We start from the raw sequence: 19,790 nt of genomic DNA, 5'->3' as shown, positions 1-19,790 counted from the left end.
CGTTTTCTTGCAGGTCATTGATAAAGATGTTAACTAGAGTTAGGGCCAAGAACCCTACAGGACCCCACTGGAAACCCACTCAATGACACTTCCCCATTTATAGTTGCATTGTGAGACTTATCAGTTAACCAGTTTTTAATCCATGTAATGTGTGCCATGTTAATTTTATATTGTTCTAAGTATTTTTAGTCAAAATGTCATGCAGTACTAAAAGTCTAAGTATATTATGTCAGTGCCATTATGTTTATCCACCAAACTTGTAATTTCATAAAAAAAAAAAGACAGTTTGACAGGATCTATTTTCGATAAACCCATGTTGATTTGCATAAATTATATTAGCCTTCATTAATTCTTTGTTAATCAAGTCCTGTATCAACTGTTCCATTATCTTGCTCAGGATTGATGTCATGCTGACAAGCTTATAATTACCTGGGTCATCTCCTTTGCCCTTCTTTAAAATTGGCACAACATCAGCTTTCTTTCTGACCTTCCCCAGTGCTCCAAGACTTTATTAAAAATTGACAATAATGGTCCAGCGAGCTCCTCAGCACACTCTTTTAAAACTCTTGGATGCAAGTTATCTGGACCTGATTATTTAAAAATGTATAACTTTAGTATCTTCTATTTGACATCTTCCAGAGATCCAAGTGGAATGGAAAGAGTGTTATCACCATATGATGAGACTATATCCTCTCTTCCCTCCCCCCCCAAAAAAACAGAACAGAAATACTTACTGTACATTTCTTTTGTTTCTCCATTATTATTGATAACTTTACCATTTCCATCAAGTAATGTACCATTGTCAGGATTCTTTTTGTACCCAATATATTTTAAAAGGTTCCTTCTTATTGTTGTTAACTCTACTGGCTATGGACTTCTCTTTGTGTCCTTTTGCTTCCTTTAGCAATTTTCTACAGTTCCTAACGTCTGATTTATATTTATTACTGTTAACCTTTCTTCTATTTGTTATACACCTATTTTATTTTTTATAACTGCCTTCACTTCCCCTCTAAACCTGCACAGCTTTCTTCAACTGAGGGATTGTGGGTTTTTTGACCTCTAGTAAGGTGTTCTTAAATGATTCCCAATTATCATTTACATTTTTCTTATTAATTTTTCCTTCCAGGTCATATTATGAGCTCATATTTTGCTCATAATTATTTTCAGCATTGTCAAATGGGCCCTTTTGAAGCACGAAGTATATCTATTACTAATCTGAACTTTATTCTGCTTGCACATTATAAATCTGGTCATATCATAATCACTTGTACCTAACCACTATTAAGTTTTAGTTCTGTGATCAGTTCCTTTTTATCTGTTATGACAAGGTCTAATAACAAATTCCCTCAGGTTGGCTGCAACACTATTTGACTTAGGAAATTGTCACCTATAAAGTTTAGCAATTCCAAAGATATTTTAGTGCTGTAGCATGGGACCTTCATCATATGTCACTCAAACTGAAGTCCGTCAAATCAAAGTTTTTCCCCAGTACACATTATACATACGTATGCAAGGGGGCAGTCATCCTGTTCCCTATTGTGATTTGGTGGTTTGTAGAAGACACCAACTGATATCCTATCTTGTGGTTTATCTGTTAGGACAGAGATCCATAAGCATTCAAGATAATTTTCTTCCGACTTATCCGTGACTCGGAAACAGGTAATGTTATTTTGACATAGTGCCGCTCCCCCTCCCCTTTTACCTGTTCAGTCCTTCCTAAATAGGTTATAAACATTAAGTTTAACATTCCAGTTGTGCTAATCATCCCATCAGCTTTCATTAATACCAACTAAATCGAATTTATGCTCATAAATGAGCAATTCTGGTTCTTCTTGTTTGTTACCCCGACACCTAGCATTAGTGTATAGGCAGTTCAAGAATTTCTTCTCTTTATGTCCTTGGGTTCCTTGACTAATTTTGAGATGGATAACCAGAACTGAACACAGTATTTCTTGTGAGAGTGTACTGATTTAACTAATAATCTAGTATTTTCCATATTTTCCATCACAGAATACTTTCTTTGCTTTTTTAAAATGCTGCTTCACATTGAGCAAAAATCTTCATTGAATCTTCATTCAGTCCCTACGTAAAAGGATAAATGGACACAAATCAGATATTAGGAATGGCAATATATAAAAACCTGTAGGAGAACACTTCAACGTCTCTGGACACGCAATAGCAGAAGTAAAGGTAGCCATCCTGCAGCAAAAAAAACCCTTCAGGACCAGATTTCAACGAGAAACTGCTGAGCTTCAGTTCATTTGCAAATTTGACACTATCAGATCAGGATTAAACAAAGACTGTGAATGGCTCACCAACTACAAAAGCAGTTTCTCCTCCCTTGGTGTTCACACCTCAACTGCTAGAAGAGGGCCTCATCCTCCCTGATAGAACTAACCTCGTTATCCCTAGCCTGATTCTTGCTTGCATATTTATACCTGCCTCTGGAAATTTCCACTACATGCATCCGATGAAGCGGGTATTCACACACGAAAGCTTATGATCCAATATGTCTGTTAGTCTATAAGGTGCCATAGGACTCTTTGCCGCTTCATTGAACTGGTCACAAAGATGACCAGGTCTTTCTCTGAATTGATACACTTAATTAGGAATCCAGTAAGATATGTGAATAGTTCAAATTATTATTATACGCAATGTGCATTACTTTGTATTTGTGAACATTTAATTTCATCTCACGTTATTTCCTATTCACTTTGTTTGGTTCACCTCTTTTCCAGCTCATTAATAAATATATATTAATAAATAGAAAACAATGCTGGTCCTATTACAGAATTTTGTGGCACCTCCATTAAGCTTTTGCTATCATGAAAATTGCCCATTTTGACCATTTATTCCTATCTTATGTTTTTTGTAGCTACTTTGTTACCCACAACAGTACTTTGCCCAATGACTTTAGTGTCTTTAGTAGCCTCACGTGAGGAGTTTTGTCAAAGGCCTTCCAAATATATTGTCAACTGCCTTTCCTTCCTTTACCCACTCTTTTATTGTGACCCATTCAAAATATTCTAATTAGTGTGCCATGGTTTCCTTTTGCTGGTCACTCTTGGTGTTTTATAACCATTTTAAATTATTGTTTCAAATAATTTACCAAGTACAAATCAATAATCTGTAGTCATCTAATTCCCCAGATTACCCAAGCACTTCTTTTAAATCTGTCAGTGCACTCTTTGGTACCGTACTATCCTTTGCTATAGTAGCAGATTTTAATGAGTGCAGACTTTTCTAGCAGCTCAGCCATTTCATTTTTACGTTCCTTCAGAACTTCTGGGTGTGTACTGCCAGGGCCTTGCTGTATGTTGCTTTTTAATTGAGTTGTTTTGTCACTACTTCTGATACCTCAGTCTTTGAATAGTGCTGCATCATTGTCACTAGTATGGAGTACAAATCATCAATCTGTTGGGCTAATCTGAATTGAAGGATATTACAAGTGTTGTAATATCACCCACTACAGTAGAGAAAAGTCAAGATGACTTTTGTGGCTGCCACAGTTTTTTTGCTTGTAATGTCTGTTATCTAGAACTTTTTCCATAATAAATTTGATTTTTAAAGTGATCTTGTGTGAAATAATTGAGAGCACGGAGGTGGAAAATATACACAATCTAGTGACTGCAGGTAATATTGTCTTGTACTTCCTTCTAACTGTTCCTTAAAACACTTAACTTAAATTCCTTTTGAGCCCTAGTTTTCCTTTCCTTTTTAAAAATGTGGTGAATAATAGTGTCATAAACCTACAGCTAAGGGTAGCATTAAAGCCCTCCTTTACCTGTAAAGGGTTAAGAAGCTCAGATAACCTGGCTGGCACCTGACCAAAAGGACCAATAAGGGGAGAAGATACTTTCAAATCTGTGGAGGAAGGTTTGTGTTTCTGTGTGTTCTCTCTGGGTCAGCGAGGAACCAGGGCAGGGAAAATACATCTCCTAAAGCCATACCTGAACTAAGCATCTAAGATTACAAATTGTAAGTAATAGGAAGGAAATGCAGTTGAGTGGACTGAAGAGTGTCAGAAGGCCTTTAACCAGCTTGAAGCGACACTCATGTCTGACCCAGTGCTAAGGGTCCCAAACTTTGACAAACCTTTCCTAGTAACCACAGATGCATCCGAGCGTGGTGTGGGAGCAGTTTAGTGCAGGAAGGACCGGATCAAGAATTCCATCCTGTCATGTTTCTCAGCAAAAAACGGTCTGAGAGGGAAAGCCACCAGTCAATCAGCGAAAGGGAATGTTACGCTATTGTATATGCTCTGGAAAAGCTACACCCATACGTTTGGGGATGGCATTTCCACCTACAAACTGACCATGCTGCGCTGAAGTAGCTAAAGAGGTTCAGAGGGTGTTTTGTAGGTTGGTTACAAAGTCCAGAATGTTAGTTCCTGGAGAAGGTGTAAACCCCTCCCATTGCTGCTTCACCAACTGTATATGGCCGGGAGGTTAAGGGGCCATTACAAGTTCAAATGGTGAAGACCCTAAACTGGGATGTGGTACGCTCTGTAGGCAAAGAGCAACTGCTGCAACATTAGGTCCCAATCATTGGAGTGCTCATTTACGAATTTACATATCATGGCCCCCAAAGTCACATTAAATTTCTCCACCAGGCTGTTTGTTTGATGATGGTAAGGGATGGCAACCAAGTGATTCACCCCATGAGCTTCCCAAAGGCTTTCCATAGTTCCTGCCAGGAAATTAGTTCCTGCATCTGTGAGGATGTCGGAGGGCCAACCTACCCAGGCAAAATGTCTGCTAGTGCCTGGCACACACTTTTAGCCCTGATGCTGCTTAGAGCTCCTGCTTCCAGCCATCGGGTGGCAAAATCCATGAAAGTCAATATGTACTGCTTTCCTCTGGGTGTCTTTTTCAGAAAAGGACCTAGAATATCCACAGCTACTCGCTAAAATGGAACTTCAATGATGGGGAGTGACTAGAGGGGAGCTTTGACTTCGTCTTGGGGTTTTCCCACTCTTTGGCATATCTCACAAGATCGGACATAGGTAGAAACATCCTTGCCCATTCCCTCCCAGTGGAATGACCTCCCCAAATGGTCTTTGGTCCTGTTCACCCCAGCATGGCAACTAGGATGATCATGAGCTAAGCTCAAGAGCTTGACCCGATACTTAGTTGGAACTACCAACTGTTTCTGAGGATGCCAGTCTTCCTGGTGTCCACCAGAAAGAGTTTCCTTGTATAAAAGTCCTATTTCTACAACAAACCTGGATCGATAAGAAGAGCTGAGAGGCGGTGGGTTGTTCTGTGCCGCCATCCAAGCTCTCTGGGGGCTTTCATCTGCTTCCTTTTCAACTGTTCCCTTGATGCTGGAGACATCAGTTCCTCATTGGATTGTGGACCTAGGCTTGGTCCCTCTGGAAGCGATGTAGGGGATGGGGCTGTTTCCGTAGACTGTGAACCGCTCTCCGCTGGTGCACTATGTTAGGTTTCAGGCTCTGGCTGAGCCTCTTGTGTAGGGTTATCGGCTGCTGCCAGTTCAGGTTCAGTGGGGCCTTCTGGTGTTGGGGTTGCAAGTACTTGATTCAGTGCTGGCAATGGGACTTGTGCTGGTTGTTCCACCGGTTCCGGTTCTGGCTCTGTCTGGGTCTCTGAGACTGGATCCACTACTGCTGTTGCAGATGTTGGTGTGGGGTCCGGGTCCATCACCTCTGACCGGGTCCTAGTAGAAGTTTCCGGAACAGAGCTAGGCATGACGGCTTGCTTAGCGCGGCTGTGGGTGACCATTCCCACCCTCTTGGCTAGCTTCACATGATTGGCCAAGTCTTCACCCAACAGCATGGGGTAGTCATCAATGATGGGATAATCGTCATATACTGTAAAAGTCCACGTTCCTGACCAGCTCTTGTACTGGACGGGCAACTTGGCTGTAGGCAAATTGAAAGAGTTGGACTTGAAGGGTTGAATTGTCACTTGGATCTCTGGGTCAATTAAATTTGGGTCCACTAAGGAAGCATAGATAGCAGACACTTGTGCTCTGGTGTCCCTCCACCTTCTTCCCCCCCCCCCCCCCTCACAGTTACCCTCAGAGTGGAGGGAATCTGGGTGGTATCTGGGCCTGAGGACCTCTGGTGTGATTCCTGTGCAATGAACTGTAATCTGTTGGGGTTCTTCGGGCAGTTGGCCTTCACATGCCCCGGCTCATTACATTTAAAACATCGTCCAGCTAACGGGTCACTGGGGCGAGGTGGGTTGCTGGAGAACGGTGTGGCAGGATAAGGTGTCTGGAGTATTCCTTGGTGTGTAGTTGGGGCCTTGGGCTGCCCCTGGTAGTAGGGTGTAGTCTGAGGGTGTCCCTTCTGGTATCTGCTCCAACTGCGACCAGGGTTGTTCCTCTCTGCTCCCTCCACTCGTTTTTTGTTCCGGCTTGCCCCGCCTCTCTGGTGTTCTGGGACTGCTCGTATCAATCAGCATAAGAAGCAAGACTTTCTGCTGAGTCCATTTCCTTATCCTATAAACACTGTTTTATTTCCTCCTTGGACATATTCAGGAATTGCTCCTGAGCTATCAAATCATACATTCCTTCAAAGCTAGTGACACCCCTTCCTTGGACCCATTTATCTAACAGATCCTTCATCTGGTTTAGATAAGCCACATTACTTAGTCCAGGGCCTCTCTCAAGGGTTTGAAATTTTACTCTGTACATTTCAGATATAATTTGAAATTGCTTTAAAACCAAATCCTTGAACTTATTATAGTCAGAAGCCTCATCAATAGGCATCTTATTGAATATGTCCAGAGCTCTTTCAGTTAATTTTGCGACCAGTGTGGTCATCTTATGAGCTTCAGGAATTTTATGGAGAGTGCACAATCTCTCAAAGGTGAGAAAATATTCAGCAATATCACTGGATTAATCATACTGTGGACATAGTCGCTCCCATTTGTGGATTGTTGGGGAAGGATGGTTAGGGTTATCCAGTAGATTCCGCTCAGTCCTTACCTTCTCCAACTCCAGTTCATGCTTCCTCTTTTTTTCCCTGTTCCTCCATTTCTTTTTCCTTTGCCTCTATAGCTCTCCTGTGGGCAGCCTCTTGGTTTTTTTCTGCCTCTTTCGCTGCCTCCATAGCTCTCCTGTGGGCAGCCTCTTTGGCTGTTGCTGCCTTGGGCTCTGTCATGTGTGCCTCTCTGTTTTTAACTAACTTTACACCCGAGAGTTAGAAATAAAACAAGCAAACAAAAAAACACTTGGCCTGTCAAAAAAAAATATGTAGGTTGTGCTATAACCGGATACCGGGGGCAGACTCGGATGTGCTCCGCCTGCATTGCTACGAGAGCCTGTATTGAGTCCACTTGGTGCTCCATGATGCTTAGCGGCCGCTCTGTGCTTTGATGCTGATGATCCGCGTTCTGCTGGTGGAGCCTCCTTTCGCTCTCCCGCCACTCCTGTACTTTTTGATTTTCATTAAGGGACTGCTGCATGACTTCATGTAGCATGTCCTCTTTGCTTCTTCGCAGACACTTCCTGATTCTTTGGAGTCTTTTGGCCGTTGATAACAAGGACGGCTGGGATCTTAAGGTTGCATCTGTAAAGCCAAAATGCAACACTTAACAGAGGCAGCATTGTTCACACCAGACATAGCAATGATTCGTCCATAGTTAAAGACAAGTACAGTGTACACAATAGCAGAAATTACCCATCCCAAACCGAGCGCACGTAACCCACAGGAGCCCCAAAGTGGTGAGTAAGCACAGGGGACTGATTTTTTTTCATGGCCGTACTGTCCCCTGGGGTTCTGTGCCTCAGGGAGAAACAACAACTGCAGGGGTCCCTATGCGGAACACTGTCCCCACATTTTCTACAGGATGAGTTCGTCCTGGAAGATATCTCCCTGCTGAGGGTGACCTGGGAAGCAAGGGAGGGTCTTCTGCTACAATGCGGCTTCCGCTGTGGCCCATATGCAGCTTGCCTGTGTGCAGCAATGGTCCCTCCGGCCGTCACGGCACAGTGGTGCAGACACATTAGCCTGACTGGGACAAGGAGCCACAGTAGCTCTGCCAAGGAACCTGCGCAAGTGGATTGCCCAGCTTCTGCATGAGACCTTTGAAGAGATCACTGAGGCCGATTACCCTGTTGTGAGAGAGCACATCAACGCCCTATTCCACATCTAGGCATGCGTGCAGCCCTAACCCTCTTCTCCCCAAGAGCCCACACCGAACAACTTCCTTCCCAAAATAAAAGCCGCTTACCGGGCACCTCTTCTGCTGTTTGTTCTTCTCCAAGCACTGTCCCCTATGACTGGCTACCTTCCTCCTGGCTTGAGAACAGCTCCAGGCTGCATGCATCTAGGGATGCCGGGCTGTCCCCCTCCTCCTCCGCACCCTCGCTACCGCTTTCCTCCTCCTCCGGTCGTGGCCCCTTTCCATCATGTCCCTTGATGTCTGCCCGAAGGTATCGTAATTCCTACGGCTGGAGTGCAGCTGGGACTGGACAGCTTCCTCCCCCCAAGCACTGATGAAGTCCAGCACCTCGTCATTGCTGCATACTGGGGATCGCCTGGCACGTGGAGGTATGGTCACCTGGAAAGATGCGCTGAGAGCACTCCACACATTGCTGAGCAAACAGGAAGGGGAATTTCAAAATTCCTAGAGAATTTAAAGGGCAGGTCTGATGGTTGGTCGCCTGAGGGCAGGGCAGTAGCGTTTAAAGTGATGACCAGAGTGGCTAGCACAGGGCATTGTGGGACACTTCTGGAGGCCAATCAGAGCGCATTAATAGAGCAGTGCGTCCACACTGACGCTGCGGCGCAGCAAGCGTTATGCTTCTCGTGGAGGTGGATTACCAGGGGCACTCCAGCCACAGAGTCCGGGCGCTCTACGTGCCTTGCCAGCGTGGACACATCAGGAGTTAGGGCACCCAGGGCTGCTTTAATGTGCTCTAACTTGCAAGTGAGAGCTTGTCTACAAGTGAACTCTAGCGATGCTGCTGTAGCACTTCAATGAAGATGCTACCTACGCCTGTTGACGTAGGTTATCCACTTCTCTGAGAGGCAGTAGTTAGGTCAATGGGAGAATTCTCTAGCGCTGTCTATGCTGAGGGTCAGGTTGGTTTAACTGTATCACTAAGGGGTGTGGGCTTTTCACATCCTCAGAGACGTAGTTATACCAGTCTAATTTCCTCGTGTAGACCAGGCCTACGGCTAGCTTAAAATTCCTCTGTGAAAGAAAATCTAAGAAAAATCATTCTTTCGTGTATTCTGAACTATGCAGACCTAAAGAGGTAAAGTTTTGACAAGTGAGCTGGTCTATGAATTCTATATGCTGATAACTTCAGTGTCTCAAAAGCACTTCCCAACCCCCACCCCCACACACTCTGTTCTCTGCATGAAACAGGCTGGTGTACCTTAAGTGCATAGTAAAATTTATAGAAATCTTGTAAATTCTACATTAGAACTGCCTAATGTTTATAAGAATGATTTACTATTGTATTTATTAAGGCCTCTTGGGCCTCTTTTATAGAAATATTCCACTTATATGTTCAGTCCACAAACATGAAAAAATAAAATAGGTAGGACTTATTAATGTACTCTTTCACAGTGATTGAGTGCTTAAAGCTTGCGAACTCTGGTTAGCATCAGTGTAGTTTATAGTGCTGAAAATCTTAAATTCTATTCTCAAGAAAAGCATTTCCTGTTCTGGGTCCCCAAAGTGCCCTGATCCATGAATTTTTTGCAGTTTTAAAAGAAACACCAGTTATGATCCATATATCATAGTAGCCCTGGTTTTAGTCCATGTAGCAGTTCTATAGCATTGAATGCAATATTTTTTTAAACTGGAATGATTCCAGACCATACTTTAGCATGTAGAAGGATATGCCTGTATTCAGTCATCCAAGTAAGAGAGCAGTCTTTTCCCCCTGATGTTTACATCGAAGAGTGAACCTGGTAACATGTTTGAAAGCTTCTGGAAAAAATTGTTGATACAGACAGAATGTCGCACATAACTTGAAGTCTAGGATAGATTAAGTGACTGGATGTTGAGATGGCTTATAAAAGTGGTTAGTGAAACCAGTTTTATGCCAGATACGTTTTTTGTTGTTTTAATCAGAAGTTTACAGTGTGCTATTGGGGAACAGGGTGAGGGGAGACCCGGACAGCAAAACTCTTAAAATTTGGGTATCATGAGATTATTCAGTGTTGTACAGTATCGCAGAAGGAAATAGTAAGACTCTGTGATGGTAAAAGGCTGAGAAGGTAGAAGACAATAGCTTGTTTTCAACAGTGTATAACACCTTCCACTTACCTAATGAATATTGCTGAACGTTTTCTCTTTTTCTCATGTGAGGTTAAATAGAATTTAAAATGAAGAAAATCTGGTAGGTTGTTTATTAATACACAAAATACATAGCCTATAACATGCTAGTATTTATGGGGTGTTAATTGCAAACTTTAGAACATCAAAGGCTAGTAATGCAGGGTTCAGCTTTGCTAGATGACAGTAGATTAACAATGTTAAGATTTTCAGAGTTTCTGCCTCACCCTTTCCTCTGTTTTTTCACACACACAACTGTTTTAAATCAGCTGGGAGTGATGACTAAACTAGGAGTTGAAGTTGTCTGTGTGGGAGTTATCAGCTAAATGATCATCATCTTCCTCTGTAAATTAGCTTGAAAAGATGGCCAAAAACTAATAAATACATGCATCTATTTCTCATTGTCAGGAGCAAGAGCAAAAGGCTGAAGAAGAGAGGATTCGAATGGAAAACATCCTGAGTGGCAACCCTTTACTAAATCTTACAGGCCCAGTGCAGCCTCAGGCAAACTTCAAAGTGAAGAGAAGGTACTGTGCTCAATATACATTTGTCCCTTCCTGGAGCTCCAGCAGTCTGTAAAGCAGCTAAACTGGTATCACTGCCATTGATTTTATTTCTCCACTCAAGCCTTGCGTCAACAATGTGACATGAAATTAAGGTATTGTAAGGACGGTGGTTTGTTTTTTTTCCCAAATAGACCACCCTGGTTCTTTTAGGGCAAAGAGAATTGCATTGAAAATTTAATCGCCTTGCGTTGCCATCCACAGCACAATATGTTTGCAAGAGGCAATGTGGCGAGAGTTCATAGGCAGACTCATTCTTACACCTTTCTAAACACATCTGTCTACTTTGGATTGTTAGTGTGAGTGACTAGTGAAATTTTTTGTGCTAGCACTTTTTTTTTTTATGGTTCGTTTTCTATTGATTATAGTACGGTTTCTGTTAGGAAATAGTCCAGGTAGTATTCCATTTAACTAAAATAGGGAATAGATGAGGAGTTTACGAGCTTCACTCAAAAGTAGGGACCTCTGGACATTCAGAGAACTTTCTACAGTTTTGACTGGGCTTTCTGTTTCCTGTGCTGATTGGCTGTTTGCTCCAGCTCTCGCCCTCCCTCGGTCTCTTCACTTCAGCTTCACTCCACATCTTACCTTCCTCTTCCCTGTCTTGTCCCCTGTCCCTTCACTTTTCTTTCCATTTAGCTGATCCCCTCCTGATTAAACACATCTTTTTGTAAAAAATTGTAGAGCTAACATGCTGTTTGCCATCACATTGTTCACTCTACTTGTGTATTAGTCTCATCCTGCGTCCATCTTGTGACTGTCTTGTCTGTTTCGTTTGTAAGCTCTAAGTCAGGAACTGCCTGCTCCTCTGTGTTTGTATAATTCCTAGAACAATAGAGCCCCAATTTTGGTTAGTCCTTAGGCATTCCCTAATAAACAGGATTTAATAATACTAATCCTTTCATTTTTTACTTTTTTTTTTTTTACACAGTAAAGACTTTAGGGTATAAGAGAGAGAATGTGAGTTAGGTCGGGGCGCCATTTCAGATGTTAGTGGGGAGCAACTTTAACCATGATTCAAGGGGCTATGTAGGCACCTGAAGACTCTAGGTGGTTTTGTTTGTTTTTTTGCAGATAATTTAGCAATTAGCTGGCAGGAACACTGTATCTAATTCCTATATAAAGAAAGAAAATTAAATATTAGACTCACTTAGCTCTAATACTAATATGTTCTGACATCTTGTGTCAAGGCACTTGTCTTAAAGGACACTGAATTTTAGTGTATATTCTTGCTTTGTTATGCTTGAATACAACAATTAAAACAATTTGTAGAAAAATCTATATTACTTTTTTGCAGTTCGCCAAGCTTGGAATAGATCATTAAACTTTTGGAAACATCCTACTAGGGCATGGCCCTGTGAGTTTATACTGCACTTGCCGGGGGCTTTAGGGGTGTTAGGGCACTACAAATAATAGACTAGAAACTGACTTTAAACAGGAGTGAAACTGACACTTTCAAGTCACTTTCATGGTATTGCCAACCCCAAATGTTCAGAAATCATGAATCAGGCTCACCAAGGCTATGTAAAAATAATAGATTTGGTGTTCTTTTTATTTGCTTTCTGCTTTTTGAGCTTTTAAGGTGCACTGGGGTCACATTTTTGAAGGTTTCTCCACAGCCATGAGGGCTAGAAACTTCATTTTTCTTTAAGAATGAAGGCTGAAATTATCACACATCCACTTGACTTCAGGGCCTCTGGCTTTAAGGAAAACAATAATTATCATGACAGAATCATGAGGCTTGGCAATACTGCTTTCACTTCTGTTTGAAGGCTAGTTACTTTCCAGAAGGCTCTTAAACGCAACACTACAGTGATTGAGTTGCAGTTCTCACAGGAGAATATTTAAAATCAAACACCAAGAAAAAATTCCACATTTTAAAGTTGAGGAAAAAAATGGATACTTCTGAGGTATATCAAGGCCACTGCAAGCAGGAAAGGAAAATAAACAGACACAGGAGCTCTTAGCACTCCTCCTCTTAAAAGGAAGTTGAAGGGTCAAATCTTCTAATCCTTAATCAAGTAAAACTTCTATTGCCATCAGCGCCTCCACTCATAAATATTAATATGTGCTCAGTAACTATAGACTTCATACTTAAATATCTGAGCCATCTTATCTGGGGCTACACATCTTGTGTTAGTTTAGGGACTACATTTTCTGGCATATTCTAAACCGTGCTGAGCACACAGATTGTGCCCAATGAATAATGCAAATCATGACCATAATCGTTGACTTTATGGACTCTGAATGCAATTTCTGTTCTTGTGGAATTGGCCTGGATACAGCTAAAATCCTAAGAATGTGAGGCATAAACACATCTGATACTCGTATGACACTTTTTCATTCCTTCTTTTTCTCAAACTCAGAACAAACAATGACAAGACAAAATGATTTGACTTATGAGGAGAGGCTGAGGGAACTGGAATTGTTTAGTCAGCAGAAGACAAGAATGAGGGGGGATTTGATAGTTGCTTTCAACTACCTGAAAGAGGGTTCCAAAGAGGGTGGATCTAGACTGTTCTCAGTGGTAGCAGATGACAGAACAAGGAGTACTGGTCTCAAGTTGTAGTGGGGGGAGGTTTAGGTTGGATATTAGGAAAAACTTTTTCACTAGGAGGGTGGTGAAACACTGGAATGCGTTACCTAGGGAGGTGGTGGAATCTCCTTCCTTAGAGGTTTTTAAGGTCAGGCTTGATAAAGCCCTGGCTGGGATGATTTAGTTGAGGATTGGTCCCGCTTTGAGCAGCCGGTTGGACTAGATGACCTCCTGAGGTCCCTTCCAACCCTGATATTCAATGATTCTCAGTTAAAATGTAAAATTGCACAGCAACCGTTGCTTAACAATCCAGCCTGGGGCAGAACCTTCCACTCCTTGGGGGTTAAGTGATCTCCTCTCATCTGACTCATTCTCTCTTTAGTCATCATTCCTAACCTCTGTGCTGCTTTTCATGCTGTCAACCATGACATCCTTCCCAACTGCCTGGGACCGTTTTCTGGAGTCTCAGGACTGTCCCTCTTGGTTTTGCTCCCATCTGTCAGAGTCCTCTTTTTCTTTTGTTTTTTTATTTTTTTTTACAGCGTGCAGCAGAGAGAGAGGGTGGTCCAGTGGATAAGGAGCTAGCCCTGAGAGACCTGGGTTCTAGTTCCCCCGTGGGCTTTTTGTATGACCTAGGCCTGTGCCTTAGGCACAGAGTTCCAAAGGTTGTTAGGCACCCAAAGATGGAGCTAGACATCTAGTGGGGTTTACAAAGCACCTAATATTCTAGACGCTTTTGAAAATCCCACTAGGTGCCTAAACACCTTTGAAAATCTGGCCTTTAGTCCATGTGTGCCTCTGTGCCCCATCTGTACAATGGGGAGAACAGCACTGCTCTACCTCTCCAAGGGGCTGTGAGGAGAAATAGGTTGGACGTTGTGAGGTGCTCAAATACTATGGTGATGGGGCCACATAAGTACCACAAGTAGAGTGGGAACTTCTCTATATCACTGCTATCCCTTCCCTTGGTTTTGGCCCCTTCTTTTCACCTACGCCCCTCACATCTCTCTCTTTTCTGAATGTTATCTTGGCTCAGAAGGCTTTGTAGTATTTCCAGTCCCCTGCCTTCTCTCTTCAATACTCTCCACTCCCTGCAGAGGGATTCCTGTTTTACAGACTCATTAATGACTTCCAGACCCTTAATATAATTACCAGCCCTTTCTTATCTTAATCACCCTGCCTCTGTAAACAAAACCCAGGGGCACAGGCTTTGAGCAGCACCTTTCCTCTTCAGAACTCACATTCCACACTCCTGCTGTGCTGTAGTTAAGAGCTCCACCTGAGAACACACCTCCTGTACGAAACTGGGAGGGGAGGAGCAGGAGCCCCTCCTCCCCTCCAAATGGTACCACTGGGTGAAGTAATATATTTTATTGGACCAACTGCTGTTGGTGAAAGACAAGCTTTTGAGCTACACAGAGCCCTTCAGGAGCTCAAAAGCTCATTTATTTCATGAACAAAAGTTGGTTCAATAAAAGATATTACCTCATCCATCTTGTCTCTCTAATATCCTGGGCCAGTATGGCTACAACAACACTGCAAACAACTTTAGGATATAGTTTGTATGAAAAACACACACAATAATTGTATTTTGGTTTTTCAAAATAAGTTCAGATGTGTGTTAACAGTTTTTTCTAAAAAGACAGTGGTCTTCTGAAATCTACAAAACTGTTTTAAACATAGTTTATTTAAGTTGCTCTGCCATAATTTCATGTAGTAAATTTTAACTGTACAGCTAAATAGTTTGTTTTTCTTTCAGATGGGATGACGATGTTGTCTTCAAGAACTGTGCCAAGGGAATAGATGAAATGAAAAAGGACAAAAGATTTGTAAATGATACTCTGCGATCTGAATTTCACAAAAAGTTCATGGAAAAATACATCAAATAGTACAGTTTTATGTGCTCCATTGCTGAAAGACTCAAAGGGTCAAGGTGACTTCCCCTCTGTGGTGTACTTCCCCCATTCCCCCAGAATGATGGCTGAAAATTGTCTCCTGCCATGAATTTCCAAGTGCTTTTTCAAGGTCATTGACAACTTTTTAATTGTCGCCTTGTATCTGGAGTGTTTTATCCTTTTCAGCATCCTTTTTTGTTTTAACTAAACCTGTTTCTGTTTAATTCAGTGGATATGCATTTACTTTTAATGGCCTTCATGTAATGTTGCAAGAGACTGGTTTGCAATAAATACTTTAATTGTCTAAATACTGTTCCTTGGGAAACAACCTGTATGTAATATGGAGATGTGTAATTTGTGCAGATTATGTAAATTTTCATATTCTTAAAGGTAAGTGAAATTCTACATGCTGGAAGAGAGTACTGAAGTTGCCTTTTTATGCATGAAATTTAATTATCTTCCTTCCTTTGATTGGCTAGTTGAAAGCCAATATGAACTCCCTATCTGACTTCTTAAATATTGAGTGTTTCTCTGATGTAACAGTTAAGAATGTGGTCTGACTGGATAGCTCCAAGCTGTTAAAAATTCTGCCTTCATCTATATCATGAGCTCGACCTGATTCACTGCTTTGCCACAAGGAGCATCCAGCAAGTGTGCAGCACAGTGGTGTGCTGCCTCTCTCCAGGAAATTCCATTCTATGTAATCTTGTGTTTCTAACCCCCAATCTTGCAGTCAGAGCCACATGGATGCAAGGTTGGAAGAGCCCAATCCTGCAATCTTTAAATCTGGTTTCAGGACTATGTTTTCAATGAAGGCAGCACCCAACCCAGTCATCACACGAAACTTTTTTTTTATAAGTCAATTTGAACAAAACTCAGAATATATGTGGGAAAACTTTTCTGTTAATTCAGAGGATATCACAATCAGTACAGTGTTCTTCAGCTATCAGAAGGATTTTATTCTCTTTTGTGATCATTGTCACATTTGAGATGCACTTACAAAAGGAGGCTGAGTGATGCATTGGATTGAAATACCATCCTTTTATCTCTGGATACCTGAGTTCAATCCCAATTTAGGTCACGAGTGAAAGCGTTCAGTGGTTTCTTACTCACCATTAGCATTCATTTCAAAACCTCCATATACGAGAACATGACTAGCAGTCTCTACTTGAGAGATCTTAGAATGGAATAGTAGTTGTTGCAAGTCAGAAAGGATTTAAGGTGCCTTTACGTAGAGTTCTTGCCTGGTTGGCTGCCCATGCTATATCTGTCCATTTAGTCCTGTTTCTATAGCACGAATGTTGCTCACAATCTCTTACTTAAAAATTAGTTGCATATTTTCAGAGTGATTGTCAGGGTTCCTTCCCCACTCTGAACTCTAGGGTACAGATGTGGGGACCCGCGTGAAAGATCCCCTAAGCTTATTCTTACCAGCTTAGGTTAAAAACTTCCCCAAAGTACAAACTTTGTCCTTGTCTTTGTATGTTGCCACCACCAAGCGTTTTAAACAAAGAACAGGGAAAGAGACCACTTGGAGACGTCTTCCCCCAAAATATCCCCCCTTCCCGTCCCGTCCCCCCCAAGCCCTACACACCCCCTTTCCTGGGGAGGCATGAGAATAACATCCTAACCAATTTGTTACAAAATCATCAAAGACCCAAACCCCTGGATCTTGGAACAATGGAAAAATCAGTCAGGTTCTTAAAAGAAGGATTTTATTTATTTATTTATTTTTTAAAAAAGGGGGGTAAAAATCATCTCTGTAAAATCAGGATGGAAAATACTTTACAGGGTATTCAGATTCAAAACACAGAGGATCCCCCTCTGGGCAAAACCTTAAAGTTACAGAAAACAGGAATAAACCTCCCTCTTAACACAGGGAAAATTCACATAAAACAAAAGATAAACTAATCCACCTTGCCTGGCTTACCTATACTGGTTGCAATATTGGAGACTTGGATTAGGATGGGTTGGAGAAGATGGATTTCTGTCTGGCTTCTCTCGGTACCAAGAGAGATCAACCATGTAAACAAAGAGCACAAACAAACTTCCCCCCCCGCCCCGATTTGAAGGTATCTTGTCCGCTTATTGGTCCTTTGGGTCAGGTGTCAGCCAGGTTAGCTGAGCTTCTTAACCCTTTACAGGTAACAGGATGTTGCCTGTAAAGGAGGGATTTTATAGCACTGTATACAGAAAGGTGGTTACCCTTCCCTTTATATTTATGACCGTGATGGTCAGGGGTTTTGAAATTTCAGGACAGATATTTCAGTCTTTTTGTTAGACATGGTTTTTAAATGATATCCTGTTAAACTACTGTATTAGAAGCATATTTGTATTGCCTAGGCAATTTCATTAGTTTTTATATTTTTCCTTTTTTTATGGTAAGACAAGATGAACCAGTCAGGGCTAAACTATCTAAACCGGTAATGTCAGTACATACATAGAACAGGGAATTTTATATGCACGTTTAAAAGCCATATTGAGACACACTTATTTCACTTGGAATTAAGGAAAGAATATGTACTGATTTTGCTCATGTTATCTGTCTTTTGGCGACGATGATGGCTTTTTGGAAGCAGGGGATCAGCCATAGTTCCTAATGAGCACACATTAAAAAGTCAAGATTTGAGTTAAGAGCGGTTAGTTGGCAAAATGTGGCAGTGGGGAAGCCAGCTGTTGCTTAGATCTGACTTAACAAAATGATGATGTCATCGCAACAACAATAATACTTAACTCTAGGCACTATTACAAGATATATAATATAGCTAAGCCAAAAGTGAGTAAGTAAATACGTTAGGGGGGAAAAAAAACCTTAAGATGTGGTTTTATAGCTAGTTCAGTGTCTTTGTAGAAATTTATTAGTTTATATTCTTCCCTTCATGGATCTTTGAAACACTGTAGCCCTTTTTGTGTATAGAAGAGTGATCTCTTGTACTGACAAGCTGCCAAAGGACCCTTGTTCCATGAGCTTTGTAGCTACATGAGATTATCCTGTACAAGTAGAAATAAAAATCAAATTAATCTCTGAAATATTTTATAATTATGTGTGTGTGCTTATTAACTACCTTCTCAGTGACTCTCCCCATAATTCTAGAGGAACAGCTATAGAAATGGAGATGAGAATCTGCCCCGGATTAACGTTAGTTCTTCAGCATTACTTTTAAAATAGGCTTTATTGTTTTGTTTGTGTGTCAACTAAACTACAAAAGCCAGGATTTGCAGATTTTTACGCTGAAATTCCATCTCTCACATTGTTTTTCAGACCCATGAGCTGTGTAACGTGACCTACTGTTTGGAAATCCTACAACAGCCAGGCACAATAGAAAGTTAAGGAGTTTGAGGCCATATCTCTAAATGGTCTTCAGTTGTTGAATATTAGGCAACTTTAACAATGTGTAGGTATCCAGTTAGTGAAGCACTTTGTGTTCCTTCAGAACGAAAAGCACTATATAAATGTAAAATATTACTTCACCACTGATTCAGTGGCCTAATTTTCTGTTATCCCTTCTAGTATTAAAATGCAGGAAGCAAAGTTGATCCAGTTTATGTATTAAAAAGGTCCATTGTGGCCACGATTTAAAAAAAAAAAAAAGAAAGGAAAAAAAAGAAAGAAAATGGCACCTTTTTACTGTACACATCTGCTCCCTGGATATTTTTCCCAGGAACATCTGCTTAGTTTGACAAATAACTTTACACGGAACCAGCATAGTTGGCAGCTCTGCTGCAGCTGAAGGTAGAATGGAATACAGCTTATGTTCTGCAGTTAAATGGATGTCAATTTAAAAATAGCACTTTATATCTGAATTGTTTTGCCTATTTTTTCGTATAAGTAACACCTAGGATGGCTGTAACTGGAAGAGGTGAATCTTTTCAGTTGGTTTACCTTGTGCATTTGGCAACATTTTGTGCATAGTCAGTATCACAGTTTCTCTGTGTTTGAGTCTTTTCACAGACCAATGGTGGAGAGAACCAGCACCTAGTACAATGGGACTATTGTGTTTATAAATAGACTTTCAATCATTTGTTAAAAATTGACTAGATTTCATGTTGGCTGTATCTCTCTCAAACTCTGATTTAGAGAATACATTTTTGGTGGTTTGGTGATATACAAAGCAGAAATAGAAGCTTAATTAAGTCCGTTATTATCTGAATATATACATTTACTGCTGAAATATATACATTTACTGCTGTTTAATCAGTCATTTCTTTTCCCTCAGAGAAAATGAGGCGGTGTCAGTGGTTGAGTTTTTCTTCTGATAAATAAAAGTGCTGGTTGTTTTAAGACAATTAATTACATGTTAAAAGTCTGATGCATACACTCCAAACTGGGAGCCTGGGTGAGGGTAGTTTTTCTTTAAAAATATGTATCACTGTTTCTGTTGACATAGCTATTTTGAGTTGTGCTTTCGGGAAAATGTTGGAGTTGAGGCCATCTGGTGCATCTAGTATTAACCTCATATGTCTCATGGGGAACCCTCCTGGTCCATGTTTGCTGGGGGCCTTTTCTCTGGCTATCCTCGTACAGAAAGAT

The 19,790-nt window shown here is 41.3% G+C and overlaps 1 protein-coding gene across 1 annotated transcript in view; it reads left to right on the top strand.

Moving 5' to 3' along the window:
* Nucleotides 1-19,550, top strand: part of CWC15 (CWC15 spliceosome associated protein homolog) — a 39,577-nt gene extending 20,027 nt beyond the window's left edge. The window contains exons 6-7 of the mRNA XM_084643157.1: nt 10,674-10,792; nt 15,124-19,550. Coding sequence (XP_084499283.1) covers nt 10,674-10,792; nt 15,124-15,253 — 249 coding nt within the window. The 3' untranslated portion in view covers nt 15,254-19,550. The remainder of the gene's footprint in view (nt 1-10,673; nt 10,793-15,123) is intronic.
* The last annotated feature ends 240 nt before the right edge of the window (nt 19,551-19,790 follow it).

Source organism: Lepidochelys olivacea, assembly GCF_965140295.1.
Source record: "Lepidochelys olivacea isolate rLepOli2 genome assembly, chromosome: 1".
NCBI lineage: Eukaryota > Metazoa > Chordata > Testudines > Cheloniidae > Lepidochelys > Lepidochelys olivacea.
Note: the sequence above shows the minus strand (reverse complement) of the source record. Positions and strands in the feature narration are given on the sequence as shown.